We start from the raw sequence: 17,942 nt of genomic DNA on the forward strand, positions 1-17,942 counted from the left end.
TACTGAAAGGCTGCAGGAAGTTCTCCCTTGAGTCTTCTGTGCGCTGAACAGCTCTAGCCCTCTCAGCTTTCCTTCATAGATTATTTTGGCCACTAGTCGGACTCCAGAGTTCAGACCTATTACATTAGTATGCTTTGCAATTTCAGCAACATTGAAAGAAAGCAGTTAATGATGCTTCATTATGAGCTCAGCCTAGAGAACTCTCCTACTTGAACACAGTGGCAGCAGTTCTGCTGATTGATTCTCTGACGAATAAGACTATCAATAGTATTTTTCATGCACCCAATAAGGAATATGGCAACATACTTAATCTAGATCTAGTCTCATTAATGCTGGTTCATTAGATTCCTCACAGAAAACGTCAGACTTTTCCAGACTGAGGACTTGGCCATTTCACAAATAGTGAACCCGTTTTCTACGTCCAGACAAAATTCACAAGGTGAGGAACTGATCCTTTGCAAAGTCCTTCTTAAAGGCATTTACAACGGAATGTGGCAAGCGAGCTGTTAGCTTACCCCTACTGCTGTGCAGAAGAGGACTTGATTTTTCATCCAGTCGTAACTGGGCGCTTACGCGCGGTGTGGAAAGGCGATGCCGCTGCCCGCGCACCCGGCGGTGCCTCCGCCGCTCTGCCCTCGGCCCGCGCCGCCCGCGGTTGCTCGTTAGTTGCGCGAGCTGCCCTCGGGGCGCGGCCGGCGAGGGGCGAGCGGTGGGACCGGCGTCCGGTGCGCGCGGCCCCGGCGGCCGTGGGGCCGTTTTCTACCCCTGTAAGTCGGTGGAGAAAGCCATCTGAGGTAAAACTAAAGCTTTCTTTTGTAGAAAAACTCGTATTGCGGGATCACTTGTAAATTTCATATTAACAGTTTAAAAGGAAATTGTCTTTTACGCTAGCTGAGACTGATGAACGGATTTGTGGCTCGTAGCTTTAATTTGTGACAGTGTCGCTACGAGCTGAGGCAGGACAGCATGAGATACTGGGTTTTCAGAACAAAACGACATGAAATCCCACTGGTCTCGTAATAATGTCTTGGAGAACCATCACTGGGGAGTTCCTCAGCTTTCAAGGTGATTGAGCACGTTTTCAGAAACATGACATTCTCTCTGCTCTGCTTCTTTTTGACCAATGTTACTTCTTTATAATTTTGTGATCTTTTTGAACATTGTTGGGTTTCACTCAGAGAAACCCTGCTCTGATCTAAACTATAGCAGAGCTATAGAGGAGGGGACACAACTGTAACATCTGATGTCAGGCTCTTGATCTCCTTCATCTGCTCTGTCTGGCTCCCGCTTTATTTTCTCCCAGGAAAGAATATTGTTCATACAAAGATGGAGCATACTACTAAGGATATATTATGACTTTTAGATAGCTAGATACTTAGCACATCTCTCACTTGCTTTCACAATCTTTATGCATTTCTACAACAAATCAATTCAGAATTACTGTCCACAGGTCTGGGAACTATCAAAAAATAATGTCCAGCGAACACCTGTTTTTTTCCCAGCTAAATCTTAACAGGAAGTGGGTGAAATGAAGAACCACCAGTTTGTGTGTGCTATGCCTCCTCTACCTGGTGACACAGGACTAGGCTGCCAGCAGTGGTAGCTACTGTAGTTCCCACAGCAACAAGTTTGTTTGCCTTCGGTGCACTTAGAGCCATCTTCTGCAATATATAGTCTCCCATTTTAAAAGAAACTGTGCTGCTGCTGAGGAGATTGAGGCTGAAAGACCCTTCCTAGGGAAGGGGAACTGAGGACGTGGCACTTTGCCAGGCTTTGAACTTCAGAGCACTTCAGTCGAGGAGCAAGGTCAGTTGAGAGGTGTGTGAGGGAGAAGGAAGTTAAGGGTAGACGTGCTGAATGGAGTGTGGGCAGAGCTGTGTGTTGCTGAGCAGCTGTGTGCATTTGGGCTCAGGAGCTGTCTCAGGAACACTGGATGAGCATACTGCAAGAATAGCAAAATTTATAATCAAACTACTTTGCACAAATTCAGGACATTGGTTTCACCCTACATTAAACAAGTATGCTTTGTTCTTTGTTCTACTTTAGTCCTTTCTGGATTTTCCCCTTTCCTCATTTGCCTGCTGAATTTTCTAATTCAGCTTTTCAGGTCCTGTTTTGATTTGGGGTTTGTTTTTTGTTTTGTTGTGTTGTATGGTTGTGGTTTTGGTTAATTGGTTCGGTTTGAGTTTTCTTTGTGTGTGTGTGTGTGGGCGGGGTTGTTTGTTTGTTTGTTTGTTTTTCCTAATCATCATTAGAAAAAAATCACCTAATCAGGCATTGGAACAGGCTGCCCTGGGAAGTGGTGGAATTCTCATCCCTGGATTTGTTCAGAAGGCATGAGGGTTTAGCACTGAAGGGTATGGTTTAGCTGTGCTGCCTTAACAGTTGGACTCAATAATCTTAAAAGTCTTTTCCAACCTTAATAATTCTATGATTACATTTCTTTTTACAATCTAGATTTTATTCAACCAGATTCTTGAAATGTGTTTATTTCTCCAACCTCTGTGAGGCTATTTATCTTTTATATTTGTTCACTTTTTCTCTTGTTTTCTGTGATTGCTTGTTTAGTAATTCCATCTCCCTCCACAGGTCTCTTTTCCCTTCTCCTTCCTATTGCATAGTCCATCTTTTCCTGTCAGTTCCACTTCTGTCCTCCTAAATTCCACTCACAAATTCTTTTTTTCTTCATCTCCCACTCCAAACACATTGGCACATTCCTCCCTACACATCAGCAAAAACTTGGGGAACTTTGAGCAAGATTTTTCTTTTTTTTTTTTTTTTTTTAAATCAATGTCATTTTGAAGGTAAAAAGAACAAAATATTTCTCATCCTTATAGACCTGTCTTCTCCCCTTCTTGCTTTGGCAGCCAAATATAATGCTATTTCTATTTTTAGGTTCCACATTCCAAGAACTGACCTCCATTATATCCAGAAACTTTCCAAATCGCAATGGCCAGACTGTTGCAAGATCCATCTAAACTTCATCCCTCAGAATGGTACACTGCAAACAAGGTGCAGTGTGCCACTACAGAATCCCAGAAATCCAGGTCAGAATGCATGACAGCTGAGAGTTGGAGGCTGGTGGATGAAATAGAAAAGACAACTCAAAAAACCCAAAGTGATGTCAACAAGAAATTAGGTAATCCCATGTCTTCTGCAAGGGTCAAGATTTGATATTTGAGCAATACGTCCAAGATGGACTTAGCAAATTAATTGATAAAGAATAGGAGTATATGTCAATGCCATGCTTGTTGATGTCATGGAAAAATCAAAAATACTTTATAAAATATTTTGAGGCCTACTCCATTTTTATAACAAAACACACAGAAAGCTATTTTAACCAAACCTCCTGACACAGGGTTGCTAAACTCTTTCCACAGAGCCCACAGCAACTACAGGCACTCTGCTATAGAATAAGTCTATTTTTAGCCATACCTAAGGTCAGAGGTACAATACTCTTGATCATAAAATGGGCCCATATTAATATATATTTGTTATTTTGGTTCTACAGAACAGAGACAGGAAGAAATAAAATTCTGGAAGCGAGAATTAGATAACAAGCTGGAACAAATTGTTCATGAGACAGAAATACTGTTGACTTTCAAGAACAGGCTGGAGAGAGCTTTGGAGGGCTGCAAAGAGCCACTTGTCGTGGTCCAAAAGTGTCTCCTGTACAGGTGAGCATTCAAGGAGAGAAAAAAAAATCTAGATAATGAACATTCATCAAATAAGAAAAAAGACTGCAAACCAAAGACCCATCTCTCTTTACAGTGGAGTCACAGTCTGATTTAGGTGTTAAAGCACTGGGGAAAGCAGAACTTTAATGTCTTCTGATAGATGCAGCCATTTGAACAATCTGGCTGATGGTTTTTCCTTTTTTCATGTAGGCAGAGGCGAGTTGGGATTGACTTGGTACATGATGAAGTGGAACAGGAGCTGGTTAAGGAAGCTGAAGTCCTCCAGGGGATTATTGCTTTACTTGGACGTACATTGGAACAAACAAATGAGCAAATCAGGTGCAGAGGAAAAGAGCATAATAGAACACTAATTAGATGAAAATTAAGACAGTCATAATACCGAGAAGTTGTAGGGTCAGGCTGAGCACAGGTCCTAAGTTATCTTCAATGCTAAACAGTAGCAGGAGATCAGTCCTAATTCATACCACTCAATCAGTAATGGTGAGAGGTTTTGCATGTAGAATACAAAGTACTTGCACTTGATCCTTGGCCTTCTCATGATCCAGCCCTGTGCCTTTAATTTCAATGAGAATTGTACCATCAATTTATTGAAAGGCAGCTTCATACTGTAGATTCTGTGACTTGACAACTAAGAGTTCGTATGTGAAGATTTCCATAAGAGCATTTGAATTACCTAATGCGCATATGTATGCATATTAAGGACACCTGTAAGTGCCTGCACTTGGTCTTAGAGTTTGGTTGTTTCTTCTAGACAAAACCGTTCAGCAAAATACAACCTGGAAATGGATCTGAAGGACAAATTCACAGCCTTGACAATTGATGATTACTGTGCTAGCTTGACAAATGACACTCCTCATATTAGATATGCTGATAACGCGATGAAACTAGAAGGAAAGTAAGTGGTTCTTTAGTTCAGCATATGATAATTATACAGATAATATGGGCTGTCCCAGTAATAACAAGATTAGTTTTGTGTAAAACAGGCTTTATCTTTTTGCCATCTCGTTGTTTCCTATACTCCTGTCCATCACTTTTGTATCTGTGTAATATGTCGGTGAAACAAGCCACAATATTTTTGCTCCCAGTGAACTGCTTTAAAAAGTTTTTAAAGCTCACAGTTCACTAAGGAAGAATTTCATACATTGCTTAAACACAGAATGGATTAATGGATCTTAACTTCTTTCCTCTCCCAGGGTGTCCCAGTGGGGAGAATGCTGGACTGGGATACATGAGGTATAGAGCCAGTTTCTGACTCAGACATTAACCTGTCAAATGTGCCCATTCTGAATGGGTTAGCTAGTGTGAAAGGCTTAAATGGAAAAATAGCTGTCACAGAAAAATGGGCTGAAAAGGGGAGCTATACTGAGAAAGTAGTGTGTGCGAGGGCCTCAGAAAGTCACTGTTGCTATGTGACTGCTGGCAAACTTGCAATAACAAGAGGCTGACAGCTCTTGCTGCCAGCAGCCAGCAAGCATCAATAGGTTCTGTAACTCAGACCACACCCAAGATGGCATTGCCTGCTATGTGCAAATCACAATTAAAACTTTATATATCTGCCAATAAAACAAGGAATGAAACCTTCTGAGGAACTTTCCAAACACGCACCTGCAAGCAACAGCTGCACGTGGATGACCGTCTAATTCTGGGGATACAGCTGGGGCTGGGCTTTTCAACTTTTGTTCAAGGCAGGTACTGTAAGTGTCGTATAGGTGAACCGTGTGAGAGAATAAGTGACTGTGTTGTGTAAATAGCTGCCTGCTATTAATAGTAGCAGCTTTATTAATGGAAGATGTTCTAAGAAATATTGGTTATTATGTGTGTTTACCCCCATGATAAATCAGTTCTTCTCCGGGGAAAAAGAAAGTTATAGCAAAGTTGCTCTGTGGTTAGCAAATTTGTTTTCATCTGACTCGCCTACTTCATTACAAAATGATTGTGACAGAGTCTTTCTTTTGTGTCTGTAGAACTCTCAGGACAGGGGGCACTTACTGGGACATGCAGTTAAAAGTACTGCTTTGTTCTCGATTTTGTGGCATAATTACAGATTTATGAAGTCATAGAGGGCCTCCTGTTGTCTCTTGGTGACTTTTTATTTTGAATCTCTTTCAGTTTTATTAGCCCTGAGGACTGGATAAATTTCTCAAACATAAATGTTGAAAAGGCTGACAAGCAGCGAAACAATTCTTTGGCACTGAAGGCACTTATTGGTGGCATCCTCTCACAGTCAGCAAATGACATGCGCAAACAATGTGAGATGGTGAATGCTGCTTTTAGAAATAGGGTGAAGGAAGTCAAGGATGCCAAGCACAAGCTAGAGACACTTCTTGCAATGGTAAGTCATAGGGGACACTCAGTGAAAAAGTGGAAACACTGGGCTTGGGTTATCTACCGGTTTTCCCAATCCAGTGGATTGCTCTCATCTGCCATGTTTTCCTTTTTGTTCCCTTCTCTCTCCTTCATAAAAGATATCTTAGATTTTTTTTTCTCATCTCTCTGTGCACCACCACAGAGATGAATTTCTGGAGTCACTAATTCAATCTAAATGTTGCTGTAGCCATCAGTAAAATAAAGACTTTCCTTGTGATTTTTAGTTGCATGGGGCTCCTACAGCTTTTTCAGGCTTATGATATGAGCCAGATAATTGATAAAAGCAGGGTCAATGTGCTCAAAATTTCACACATGAAAACTGAGCATTAATATTAAAAAATAATTGCTGAGCATAAATTTCTGGGTTTACCCAGAGCCCTGTCATCTGCTTTCCAAAGACGGAATCATACTCCTGATTAAGCTTTGCAAAATAGCATTGGATGAAATAACAACATAGTGAGTGTTACTGTGATTGTTACGACTATTAAAGATGGTTGTAATTTCACACATTGCAAGAGGCAGCGTGTAGAGTTTCATTGTTGGATTTGTTAAGGTGATGGATGAGATTGTCACACAGGAGAAGAACATTGCAGCCTTAAAGAAAGCAATCGCTGATAAAGAAGGACCGGTAAAAGTGGCTCAAACACGCTTGGAAGTGAGAAACCATCGCCCCAATGTGGAACTGTGCTATGACACAGTGCACAGCAGCCTGATGAGTGAAGTTCAAGAGATTACCAAAAATATTCAAAGGCAAGTGGAAATTATGCAAGAGGAAAATCTGCGGTATAGATTACTGGCTTCATTTAATGGGTTAGCATAACAATGGGTCCCAGCTACTCTCCCTGAAAAGTTGGGAATTGTTTTTCTCTTAAGGACAGAACATTTTAAAGGAAATTAATGGATAGACTTTAAGGGAAGACAATGGATAGTGTCTCTATGAATCCCTTTCCATCTTTCTTTTTCTTGTTCAGAATTCCTAAGCTTTATGAGAAAAAAAACCCAACTGTCCATGTGTTTTCAACTAATGCCTGCCTCTGTTTTCTCTATTAGATTAAAGGATGCATTGGCACAGGCACAGATAGAGCTGAAAGCTCTGAGCCGCCGACAGCTTTCCTTGGAGGAAGAGATCAAGGTCAAGGAGAATACACTGTACATTGATGAAGTGCTGTGCATGCAAATGAGAGAGTCTGTTTACATAAACAATTACTGAAGTCATCATACTGGGAGATTGTGTTCCAAAGAACCAGCTCCTGCTGAAATTTTATTGACAAATTTCCAAATTTATTGCCTTGGCTCAATGCTGTCTAATGTGCAAGGCAATTAAAACAGACCTAGTACTTACAGCTGTCTGTTTCACAGCTATCTATGCTCAAAAACATTTGATGAAATCTTCCACTTGGCAATAAAATTCCAAAATAATGAGAAATTCCATGTTTCTCTCATGTGTAACTGATGATATCTTTTGCCATTGAAAGGCGTCAAAAGGCAACTGTGTGGAACTTAGAGCAGGAGTGTCCTCATAAATCACTTACTGGAAAGCTGGGCAAGTGGGGGGGATTTCTCTCAGGACTGGCCCTGTTATGTTTTGTTTTTATCTTAGCATCTGCTGCTAAGAGCTAAGACGGCATGGACAACTTAACAGACCTAACTTACCTAACTGATACACTAGATAGTGCATCTGTCTGCATCTGAATCGAGATCAAGTCAAGGCTGACTTTGGGAAAATCACTTCTTCCCCCGATGTCTCAGTTTCCCTATTTGTAAAATGGAAACAATGAGAGGGGCGTCAACGGTAAAGTGTTTGAAGCGGTACAGTTAGAAGCTCTGAAAAAAGAGTGGAGTCTTATTTTTATCAGAGATGCCTGTAAGGGTGGAAAAGGGATCTGGCAAGGAAAAACAAAGCAAGGGTAAGAATAAATAATGCTGGAGACAAAGGAGTCCAGTTTCAGAGTGCAACATTTTAATGCATGGAGTTTAAAATTGTCCCTTGCCTCTCTCTTACTGGAATGATAACTCCCTTTCAGAGGCACTGCTGTCAAAATACAAAAGCCTTATTCAAGCCCTCCAAAGGATCCATTAAAAAGGGGTCCAAACACCATCAAGTGGTATGTTTTAAAACCGGAGTTCTTATGAATTTGTAAAAAGCATGTTTGTTTATAAGCCAGTGGTGAGATTCAAGAGGTATTCTGCAGCGTTACTGGGTTGGCTCCCCCATCACTATAAGCGAAGTCTTCACTAAGGAGGTGTTTTAGCTGTCAGCTCTGAGTTTAACTTGGTGGGGGGGGGGAAATAAATCTTTGGGAAAAAACAAAAAAAACCAGACACTGCTACAATTCTTTCTAAGCCCTTTTTGTTTGTTTGTTTGTTTTGTTTTTCCAGACAGAAGTAATTTAAAGAGAAATGAATGCTTTGCATGTCTTGTTTGCCACTCGGGTAAGAAAGAAAGAAAAACGAAAAAACACAACCCATCAAAACAAACCCAAATCAAAACAAAATCCCCCACCGCCGAACACACACGTCCTTTGCCCTTGGCCCTCTTCGCTGCTCGATTTGCTCCAGAGGGCATCCCGGATGGTTTACGGTCCCACACGTAACTAGCTGTCTCCTCCAGCAAGAGCTGCAGAAACCCGTGGAGTAAAAGCAAACAAACAAACAAACACCTTCCTAGACTTTGACCGATAATTACAAGTAATAGGAGCTGTGGCTTGGATACCCAAGTGAGCAACCCAGCCCGAGTCCTTTTACTACTCCAGCTGACGCGGATCTGTGGGCCTTCGGGCGGGGCGCAGCGCGGCCCCTGCGCTTATGCCGCCGGGCTCGGCACGTTCGCCTCAGCCCCGGTAACGGCGCCGCCGCCGCCGCCCCTCTCTCGCGGATGCCCGGCGCGCGCCGAGCCGAGGAACGGCAGCCAATGGTGGCGGGGGGCGGCGGCGGCGGCGACGCCAATCCGGGGACCGGAGGGGGCGGTGCGGCGTTCAAACGCGGTGGCGGCGCGCAAAGCAACTGCTGCAGGGCGGTGGCAGCTCCGTCCCGGTCCCGGTCCACGCACTGAGTGAGTACTGCCCCGAGCAGCTGCCAGAGCGGCCCGGTCGCGCCCCCTTTTCCCGAGCCCGTCTCCTCCGGCCTTGGCGGCACTTTTCGCGCTTGTTTCTACCGTCCCTGTGGGCGCAATTACGGCCCCGGCTGGACCTGCCCAGTGCCCCCGTGTCCCGTTACCCCGATGTGGCCGCAGAGCGGATCTGCCTCTGCTGTCGGCGGGGAGCCCGGCCAGTACCAGCAGAGCGGCGTCCCCGCGGCGAGAGCGGCTTGGACGAAGCCTGGGCGTGTGCAGGGGCCCGGCCGATGGCTACCCCAGGCCGCCGTGGCCTCCAGGAGAAATAGAGCACCGTGCTGTGCAGTACGCGTTTGATAACAGATCACTGTTAACCGTAGGACAGCAGCGGCTCTCTTGGGTCACTTCACCTGAATTGTACTTGCTAGTATGTGAAATTCTTCTGCCACTAATAATCCTATCTGTTTCAGGACTTCTATATCTACAATCATAACTGTGACTGAAGCAGAAACTTTCAGCCAGCAAGTATGGCAGGAGACAATAGCAATTGCATAAACTTGTCTTGCAGTGGAAGGTTGCTTTGATTAAGAAGGCAAAAATTTGGGATATCAGATCTTGATCTGAGACACAAAGAAAAATACCCACTCATAGAGCATTCTACCTCTCAAACTAGTCTTGCAGTGGAATTGCAGTACCAGGCTTCTTTGTGGACTTGCACAAACTTAAATAGCTGTAGAAATCAACCCTGTTCTCTTTCAAGACTCCAAGCAAAAGTCTACTCAGCTCTGCTTTTCTTGTTTCAGGCAGGTGTAACCAAATATGTTGTGTAGCAGTTTCAATTTCTCTTTTTTACACTGCTTTGTATGTTGTTCTGTCTAAGCTTTGCTCTCATTTTGATTGGTTTAGGAATAAATTTGGCCAAGAACTGGAACAAGATGGCATCTGTGCTCCAAAATGTCAAAGCAACAGTGGCCTGGCGGAAACACCAGCTCCTAGCTGACTTCAGTGAGAATGAGAGCCCCGTGCCTGACAAATTCAAGAGAAGGGCTTCTCTGAATTCTCTCAATACCATTCGCATGTCTTTAAGGAAACGGGTACCATTAAAGCGAGTAGAGCTGAATTTTCGTAAAACCCCAACTAGGAAAAGTCTGGAACCAAGACAGAGGTGCCAAACTCTTCAAACTATTAAAAGAACAGCAAAATCTGCTTTTGGAGCAGTGTCCCAGGTATTTTGCCTTTGCAGTAGAACATAGAGTCTAGTTTTTGCTTCAACTCCAGTACTAAGAATTCTGAATTCTGTACTGAGTGCTATATTCCAGAGACTCTGTTCCCACACACATTCACAACCTAATAGTTGTCTCATAGCTACTAACTTTTAAAATATTTTATAACTTTTCCTAAAGTATAGACAGGCAAATTATGGATCTGGGAGAACATAGAGGAAGGTGAAAATATTTTATTATTTTATTTTATTATTTTGGAATAAGAGCTTTTCCCCTACTGTATTTAATCATATATGGCAGAGCAGCCTTCACACAGAGGAAGCTGAGATTGCCATCACTTGCAAAGAATTGTTACTGAGAAATGTAGAGCACTTTGGATTTTTTTTTTTCTTTTATTTATTCTCTTGTACCCATGCTATTTACTAGCACGTTAATCTAAATGTAGACTGACAAAACCTGCTACAAGGCAGCAGGGTAGCAGATTTAAGCTTCCATTTCCCTTTCTTGGAGAGCTCTGATTTTTAAATGCATGAGTTCTGTGTTGGGGAGCCTGACTTTTTCCAGCATAAGAGCGGCAGTAGCTTTGTTGCAATGCCTTCTCTGAAGTCCTTGATGAGTGCCAAGAGTTAGGGAAGCAAGCAACTCCTACAGTGCAAATCAGCACAGAGGTTGAGATGCATTCATGTTAGTTGAAACCTGATATGAAAATGGAAGTGAGGAATTCAGCCCAAATATTCCTAGTCTTCCTGGTTCCAAACTCAAGGCTATTGAGATAATTTAGCCTAACATGTCTAATGCTTCTTTCAGAAAATACAGAAGTCTTGCCAAAGCCCAGTACACTCAATGGTGACCTTTCCAGCTGAATCCATCAGCAGAAGCTGTGTGACTAGTTCTACCAAACGAAGAAGTGCTACACCTCAAACACCTTGCTATAAGAATGTTACTCCAGCAGCCAGTTCCAAAGGCACTCCAAGGTCCAGCAACAGGGCCTTGCTTGGGCCAACAAGGGTGTCAGAACATAGAGAATGGAGGGATTTCTCATCTTGGCTTGGTAAGGATGCTATCTCTCTCCGGAGATCCAGAAGAGCAGCAGCACTGAAGAGCCCTTATTCATCGCCTGCTCCTTCCAGCAGAAAGATGTAAGTCACATTCTTCTGTAAGGTTGGTTTTTTTTTTTTAATTTATTATTATTATTATTATTAATCTGATTAGGGTATCTGGTAAAGTGAAAGGCAAGGTATGAAGTTTTCTGTCCTATTCCCCTGAAGGTGTGTGCTGCTCAAATAGTTAAGAAAGTAGTTCCAGTTCCCTGTATAGACAAGGGCTGAGCTCTGCATAAACCTCAAACATAAAAAGTAATTTTTCTTAGAGACATACCTGAGTTCTTTGCTGGTGCTTTTTGGGTAAAGGAAAATGCTCTGTATGTATCTCACTCCAACTTAATTGCAACTTTTCTGAAGCTGCTATTTGTATTGCAAAAACTAACTACCAGGAATAGCTCTGCTTTTGCTGATAGAATGTGGAGAGATTCCTGCCACAAAGAACAAACACAAATGAGATCAAGGGTTGTGAGCTAGGGAAATACTGAATATTGTGAACATGGGTTTTTCTTTTGGTCAAAGTCACAAGAAAGGTTAAAGCTAAAAGCTGAATCCAAGCCTTGTTAATCTGAATCCTGTGTCTGAGTTTGAAAATAGCTGTTTGAGGGATGAATGGAGACGTGAAGCAGTTGGCCAATGGAATTAAGAGCATAATTGCCACTGCCCTAAACTTCTCTGGGTAAAGTTTAGAGGTAATGAGAGTAATACTGCAGGGATGGAGGCTTGACTAGTGTCGCCTAGTCAGCCTGTCCTGTTTGATCTTTAGCACTGACCATTCTGTTTGCAGAGAGTTTGACTGCGAGTTGGAACTGGTCTCCTCAGGGATTTGCCAATTGAAGCGTATCTCCCAAGCATTCGATGATGCCATTGAGAAAGAGGAGAGGTAAATACTGCTAAGTGTCCCTCAACTTCAAATGGCACAGGATGCCATTTGAATATAGCCAATTGCAGGCTAAGTAGTCCCTGTAACTCAGAATGAGGAATAGTTGCAGAACTTTTTCAAGTGTAATGCAGTATATTTGGTTTTTTCTTCAAGATGCCTGGGAAGATTAAATCTGCAGTTGGATTTCTAAAACCTGTCAAATGCTCTCCTTGTCTTCAGCTTCCTTGTGGAAGTCAGATTTTTAGCAGAAAGAGCCTACCTTTGACCTTGTGTGAGAACAGTACCTCCCTGACTCTTGTCTAAAAGAGGTGCCAATCCAGGCTGGGGGAGGAGGTGGGAAAATTTCAGCGTACTGACGCAGTCACTGATGTCTGCACATCTATTAAAAAAATCTTTTATTATGTAGTGTTATGTTAACAAACCCTCCACGGTACCCAGATGAAAAAAACCCTTATAAAATACCTTGGTTAATCTACAAGGTGGTAGGCTGTTGTATTTGTGAAGGTTATGTCATTCTGAATGAGACATATTAAGAAAGTAGAAATTAAAGGTCAGAAATCTTGTCACAGGGTGATTTCCTAAACTTCGTCATCTCTTAAAACACTTAATATCAAGCATTCAATAACTAAATGTCAAGCATCTCAAATTCTCTAGGGAGAATTCAGCATCAAATCCTTGCCTACAAAGAGGTAAGGGCTTAACATCCCTGATAATTGCAAAAATTTGTACCAATGGGACCATGTCTAGATAACAATAGGTTAAAGCTTGTATCAAGTTAATTTTATCATATCCACTGAACGTTCACTAAATCTCACTCCTAATATTCTCCCATCTGCTAGTGATATGACAGTTTCTCTCATTCGTAACTGAAGATAGTAGCAACCAGGTAAAGTAGTTGTTCACTGCCTTGCCTACGCCTGCATGCATCTGTGGGGAGAAAACCTGCTGTTTAGAGAGAGAAAGGCTTATTATCTCATGCTGCTTTACGGCAGTACTATGTAGAACCACAGGGTTCTTCCTTCATATTCACTGTGGCCGTCTCTGCTACAGCAGATCATTGTGCAGTTGCATGACTTCATGTCTAAATTGTGGGTTAGTGAGTCCTTGCGGGTTCACAATGAAGCTCCTATGCAAACATCAGCTTTTCTCACCCCAGACCAAGAAATGACTGGTACTAATGTTTTTGTTACTCAAGTTCAGTTCTCACTGGTTACTAATATCACAAAGCATGAGAGAACCAACCAGTATCCTGAGTGATCTGATTTTATGGCCTTTCTTTTCCATCCCTCAAATTTTCATAGCAGTTGAGTCCATGTTATCACAATTAACAGCAGCTCATAACTGTATTGGTGGCATTTTTCAACACAGCAATTTTACCCCAATGAATGACATAAATGTCTTCACCCAGTATGTTGGAAGTGTTCTTTTTGTTAAAGAGAAAGGTACATCCTGAATACTATGTCCTATTTCAGCAACGAAGATAGGTGCAAGACACTTTGCTGTAACTTTTCAAGAAAAATGAGAGCAGTTTCAAATGCTGGACTGATTCTTTCAGCAGTGATCTGTACTGCTTCCACTGTTTGGCCCACTACTCCTGCATGTGTAGATACATACACTGTGCTCTGTTACTGCATAGTTGCCTACTGGAATAATTGTGAAATGAACCTTTTTTGGACGTGCCTTTAGTCTTGCATGAAACTTTCTGTTCTGGTATCCAATTGCCATGAGTTTTAATGTTAGCGCTCCCTTTTAATTTTTTTCATGATGAAGCAAACATTGACCTGAAATGATTGTTTCAAACCCCATGTATTGTTCTAATGTTTTGCATTTTAATGAATTAGATTATATCACAAGAAGTGCTCCTGTTGATAGTTAAAATATTGCAGTACTTAATTTGTGTGCTGCCATTTATGTTCACTGTGGCTAACAAAATAGTTTCTTGATAGCGTTTAGAACAGTTACGCAGTGGAAGTGTACCAGACCTCTTCCTTTCTCCCATCTGTTTTCCAGCAATTTGTGTGACAACCAGTTGATTAACTCTACTGACTTCATGCTGCTAATGGTAGTCCTGTTGTTTTCCTGCAGGCAACTAGCAATATCAGACTACTACTATCTAATGGCACAAAAGTCACAGTCTGTACATCGATCCCTGAAACCGTCTCAAGCTATCAGAAGGCAAGCAAAGAAACTCCATCAAGCTCTTGGTACCAAGACAGAGATGGGCTGTAACTATTTCTTCATGTTTCCAAGTTCATGAGGACATATAACGGAGAGGTCTGTATAGTACCTGAAAGGCTGCACTCTAAACACCTAAATGATCCATTACACTTTTTAAAAAATTTTTAAGTAAAGAGAGAAGCAAAATGGGACCAACCACAGCATATTATCTGCCGCTGAGATGAGGAAACCATCTTGAAAGTGATTTTCATGAGGTCTAGAAACTGATGCTGAACTGGCCAGTAAAATCGTCAAAGCAAGGGCTTGTGACAGACTTGTGAAGGGTAATCCTATGTAAGAGTAGTGTTTAAACTGGTATCCAGCGGCCATGAGATTTAGCACAACTATTTTCCATGTGAAAAAGATTGGTCTATTATTTTGAAAGTCTATCTTTCTTTTGTTGTTATTAGCAAACTAACCCTATTTAGCTGGAAGTTAATAAAACAGTAGTGGCTTCTTTGAGTTCTAAGCAAAACTGCCATTCCAAAGCAACAGGCTTCTGTGGAGTCACTCATGCCACAAGAACAGAGCCATATTAGGACTCTTACTTCATGGCCTTAAGGATTAGCCTAACTAATCCTATCTTAGGTAGTTTAGTTCCAGACAAAGCAGAACAATCTTGTCATTTCTTACTGCTGCTTTAGATAGCATCTTGGCAGCTGAGTTAAACATTGCTTTTGTGCTACATCTATCTTTTAGTTATACACGGAAATTTGTTACTATAATTAATGTAACCTCTGGCAACTACTGTTATTAGCTAATATCACAGTGGAAGTATTATATATATAAGTAGATATATAAGTATTTTTTAATATAACACTTATATATATGTGTGTGTGTGTATATATATATGCATACTTAGCATTTGATACCTATATCTTGTTCCTAATTACTTAAAAAATTTACATTCATTTGACAAGCCCTTTTTGCTATGTCATTCAGTATAACAAAGTTTAGTATAACAAACTAAAGCAAAGATTTCCCAAGATTTTAGAATTCAACAGCAGGGCTGTTTTCCATGGTAAGCTTTGTGCAGGCTTCTCCAATTATGTACACTCTAAAATGAATCTTCAAACGAAAGACTGATTTGGGAAACTCTGCTCTGCTTGATAACTTTTAAGATGTGCATGTGACCTAGTAGTTCCAGTGTTACTAAAATTCTAATGGTATCAGGTATAACTATAAAAAGCATTCAATTATGATTTATGTATAAGTATTGATTTTAAACTTGCTCACAATTTTTCTTTTCTTGTGAACCAAAACCATTTTAAGATACTGGAACAGTTAATGAGGCCTGGAAACATGAAAGCAACCCTTCCAGCCTGAAGACTTCTAGACTTTCAGATGACTTGAGAATTTTAGCTTATGTTATTTCTTGATGGAGTGTTTGTGTGTGTTCTGTGGGCTGTTTGTTTTTTTAACAACTTTTCTATATGGAAGTATAGAAAAGTATAGTATCTCTAAGATATTCTTTGCACGTCCTGAAACTACTTCTATAAAGCTTTCACAGAGATACTGTCTTATTAGTGAAATGCCGCCTTCTATGACTTTTGAAAAGGAAGGCGGGTTGGACATTTTGAAAAGCTGACCTCCAAGCTAAGTATTATTTCAGACAGATCAAACAGCTTCTATCTATAATGTTTCCACCAGCTACTCGGACATGTACAATCATGATCCAGTATTTACCAAATTACTGGTAAAAAAAATCAATGACACTGTTTGTTTAAAGGCAAGGAAGGTTTTATTTAAGTGGCTAATCTGTTTTAAGATTTTAAAAACCAGCTCACATCAAAATCTATAGCAGTTGTAGAAATCTTACTCCTTATTTCATATTAAGAAATTAATTATTGTACATTTTTGAATCTTTACAAGGCAGCCATAAGAAATATAAACATTTGTCACCAGATAGAACTTTCTCACTGACAATATTTAAAAGTATGCACTTAATAAAACTATAGACTGAAAGAACACCTATAGTTTCAAGTTTCCTTGTGTGAATTCAGTTGTAAGGGGACTACCCCTTTTTTCCCCCACAAACAGAAAAACAAATTATGCATAAGATTTGGGGTTCTGTGAGAGGACTGCCATTCTGGGCTGTACACCAGTCATCCAGGAATAACCCTACCTTTCAAACTTTCTATCTGTAAATCATGTGCCAGTGTTGTAATCTCCGGTATACCATCTCCCAGCATATCACAATAAACCTGCCTCTCTCTTTTCCCCCTCCTAAATTCTATACATCCATACAAATGACAAATGAACTGTCAAATTTATCTTCCCCGATCTCCCCAAACTGCATTCAGTTTCAAGGATAGTTTATTGAAATTAATACAAGTAGAGGGTAAACTGCAATAATCCCTGTCTGTTGGGCTTGACCTAAAATCAGTGAAAGAGCCAACATATTACTTCAGTTCCAGAGTCCATGGCACAGGATTCTAGCTCTTCCAGCCCTTATTTCTGAAAACCAGATCTTTTCATCCAGAAAAATGTGTTATTGCTTCTATTTTTATGGGGGTTCTGAATTTAGGCTCATCTGTAGCAATATAAAGTTACCTTGAGTGACTAAACATCATGGAAGTCTTAATTACTTTGATGAACCCAAAATTTCTGCCTAAGCTTTGAACACAGACCATGAGGAATCATTGGTCTTAGAGAAGCTGATAAAGTAGTCTGGAAAGTTTTGTGTTTATAGGAATTCTGTCCTGTACCAGCTCTAGATGAGGATGAAAGCGCCCTGCATGCCTGACATGAACAATTCAATGCAGAGATCTTGAGTTCAGATACCACATGTCAATCTCTAATCAGAAAAATTATGAAATTGTGGTGCACAATCCTCATCTCTCCATTATCAAGCCAATGAGTTTACCAAAAAGATACCCATGCTCTGACCATCTAGTCCGACGATGATGTACTCATCTTTCTGCAGCCTAGATGGCAAGAGGGAAAAAAAACCTAGGGAAAATCCTACTTGTTCAGTAACAACTGTTGGACCTACAAATTTTAAAATGTAAAAATACCTACTGGTTTCAGGTATTATTTTAAATGCTTATAAAAAATGCCTTTAGCAAATTTAAAACAGAAAACAATACAGAAATAAGGTGTGGGTTTTTTTTTCTCTTCCTGAATTTATTCTATGAAGAACACGATGGTACTATAGATCTAAGTATTGAGGATTTGTTAAATACACACATTAGTAGTCCTGGCTAAAGAAAGACTGCAATGTATAAACAGGACAACTTGTTCACTACCAATGGCAAACTTAAGCTATTTTGCAGAATAGTGGGGCTTTTGGAAAAAAAGGTCACTGTCCTGCATAGACCAGGGTGTGTAATTATTTTTCTCTAGTTTACTAATAGTTCCACTTCTACATAACCAATGAATGCTTTAGCTGTTTGGAGCTGA

The 17,942-nt window shown here is 40.9% G+C and overlaps 2 protein-coding genes across 10 annotated transcripts; both read left to right on the forward strand.

Annotated features, from left to right (window-relative positions):
* The first annotated feature begins 237 nt into the window (after positions 1-237).
* TEKT1 (tektin 1) lies at positions 238-8,830 on the forward strand. Of its 6 annotated transcripts, XM_040082510.1 has the most exons (9): positions 238-439; positions 2,896-3,139; positions 3,512-3,677; positions 3,888-4,016; positions 4,450-4,593; positions 5,808-6,030; positions 6,619-6,815; positions 7,116-7,197; positions 8,445-8,830. In XM_040082510.1, the coding sequence occupies exons 2-9, from the start codon at positions 2,950-2,952 to the stop codon at positions 8,457-8,459; spliced, it is 1,146 nt and encodes a 381-aa protein (XP_039938444.1). In that variant the 5' UTR covers positions 238-439; positions 2,896-2,949; the 3' UTR covers positions 8,460-8,830. The 6 variants fall into 6 exon arrangements, with proteins under 6 accessions (XP_039938444.1, XP_039938441.1, XP_039938445.1 ...); XM_040082507.2 differs by lacking the exon at positions 8,445-8,830 and having other exon boundaries at positions 7,116-7,597; XM_040082508.2 differs by lacking the exons at positions 238-439; positions 8,445-8,830 and adding an exon at positions 953-1,806 and having other exon boundaries at positions 7,116-7,597.
* A 200-nt stretch (positions 8,831-9,030) lies between these two features.
* On the forward strand, positions 9,031-16,273 carry PIMREG (PICALM interacting mitotic regulator). Of its 4 annotated transcripts, none has more exons than XM_040082341.2 (6): positions 9,044-9,117; positions 10,024-10,343; positions 11,148-11,479; positions 12,228-12,323; positions 13,163-13,209; positions 14,409-14,534. In XM_040082341.2, the coding sequence occupies exons 2-5, from the start codon at positions 10,053-10,055 to the stop codon at positions 13,191-13,193; spliced, it is 750 nt and encodes a 249-aa protein (XP_039938275.1). In that variant the 5' UTR covers positions 9,044-9,117; positions 10,024-10,052; the 3' UTR covers positions 13,194-13,209; positions 14,409-14,534. The 4 variants fall into 4 exon arrangements, with proteins under 4 accessions (XP_039938274.1, XP_039938273.1, XP_039938275.1 ...); XM_058422989.1 differs by lacking the exon at positions 13,163-13,209 and adding an exon at positions 9,588-9,920 and having other exon boundaries at positions 9,054-9,117; positions 14,409-16,273; XM_040082339.2 differs by lacking the exon at positions 13,163-13,209 and having other exon boundaries at positions 9,042-9,117; positions 14,409-16,273.
* The last annotated feature ends 1,669 nt before the right edge of the window (positions 16,274-17,942 follow it).

Source organism: Hirundo rustica, chromosome 19 (genome assembly GCF_015227805.2).
Source record: "Hirundo rustica isolate bHirRus1 chromosome 19, bHirRus1.pri.v3, whole genome shotgun sequence".
Classification (NCBI taxonomy): Eukaryota; Metazoa; Chordata; class Aves; order Passeriformes; family Hirundinidae; genus Hirundo; species Hirundo rustica.

Coding starts and splice junctions, on each gene's coding strand:
- TEKT1 (XM_040082507.2), top strand. CDS start 2,950: ATGGCCAGACTGTTGCAAGATCCATCTAAACTTCATCCCTCAGAATGG. Junction 3,140..3,511: donor TGATGTCAACAAGAAATTAG/GTAATCCCATGT, acceptor TTGGTTCTACAG/AACAGAGACAGGAAGAAATA. Junction 4,594..5,807: donor GCGATGAAACTAGAAGGAAA/GTAAGTGGTTCT, acceptor AATCTCTTTCAG/TTTTATTAGCCCTGAGGACT.
- PIMREG (XM_040082339.2), top strand. CDS start 10,053: ATGGCATCTGTGCTCCAAAATGTCAAAGCAACAGTGGCCTGGCGGAAA. Junction 11,480..12,227: donor GCTCCTTCCAGCAGAAAGAT/GTAAGTCACATT, acceptor TTCTGTTTGCAG/AGAGTTTGACTGCGAGTTGG. Junction 12,324..14,408: donor GCCATTGAGAAAGAGGAGAG/GTAAATACTGCT, acceptor GTTTTCCTGCAG/GCAACTAGCAATATCAGACT.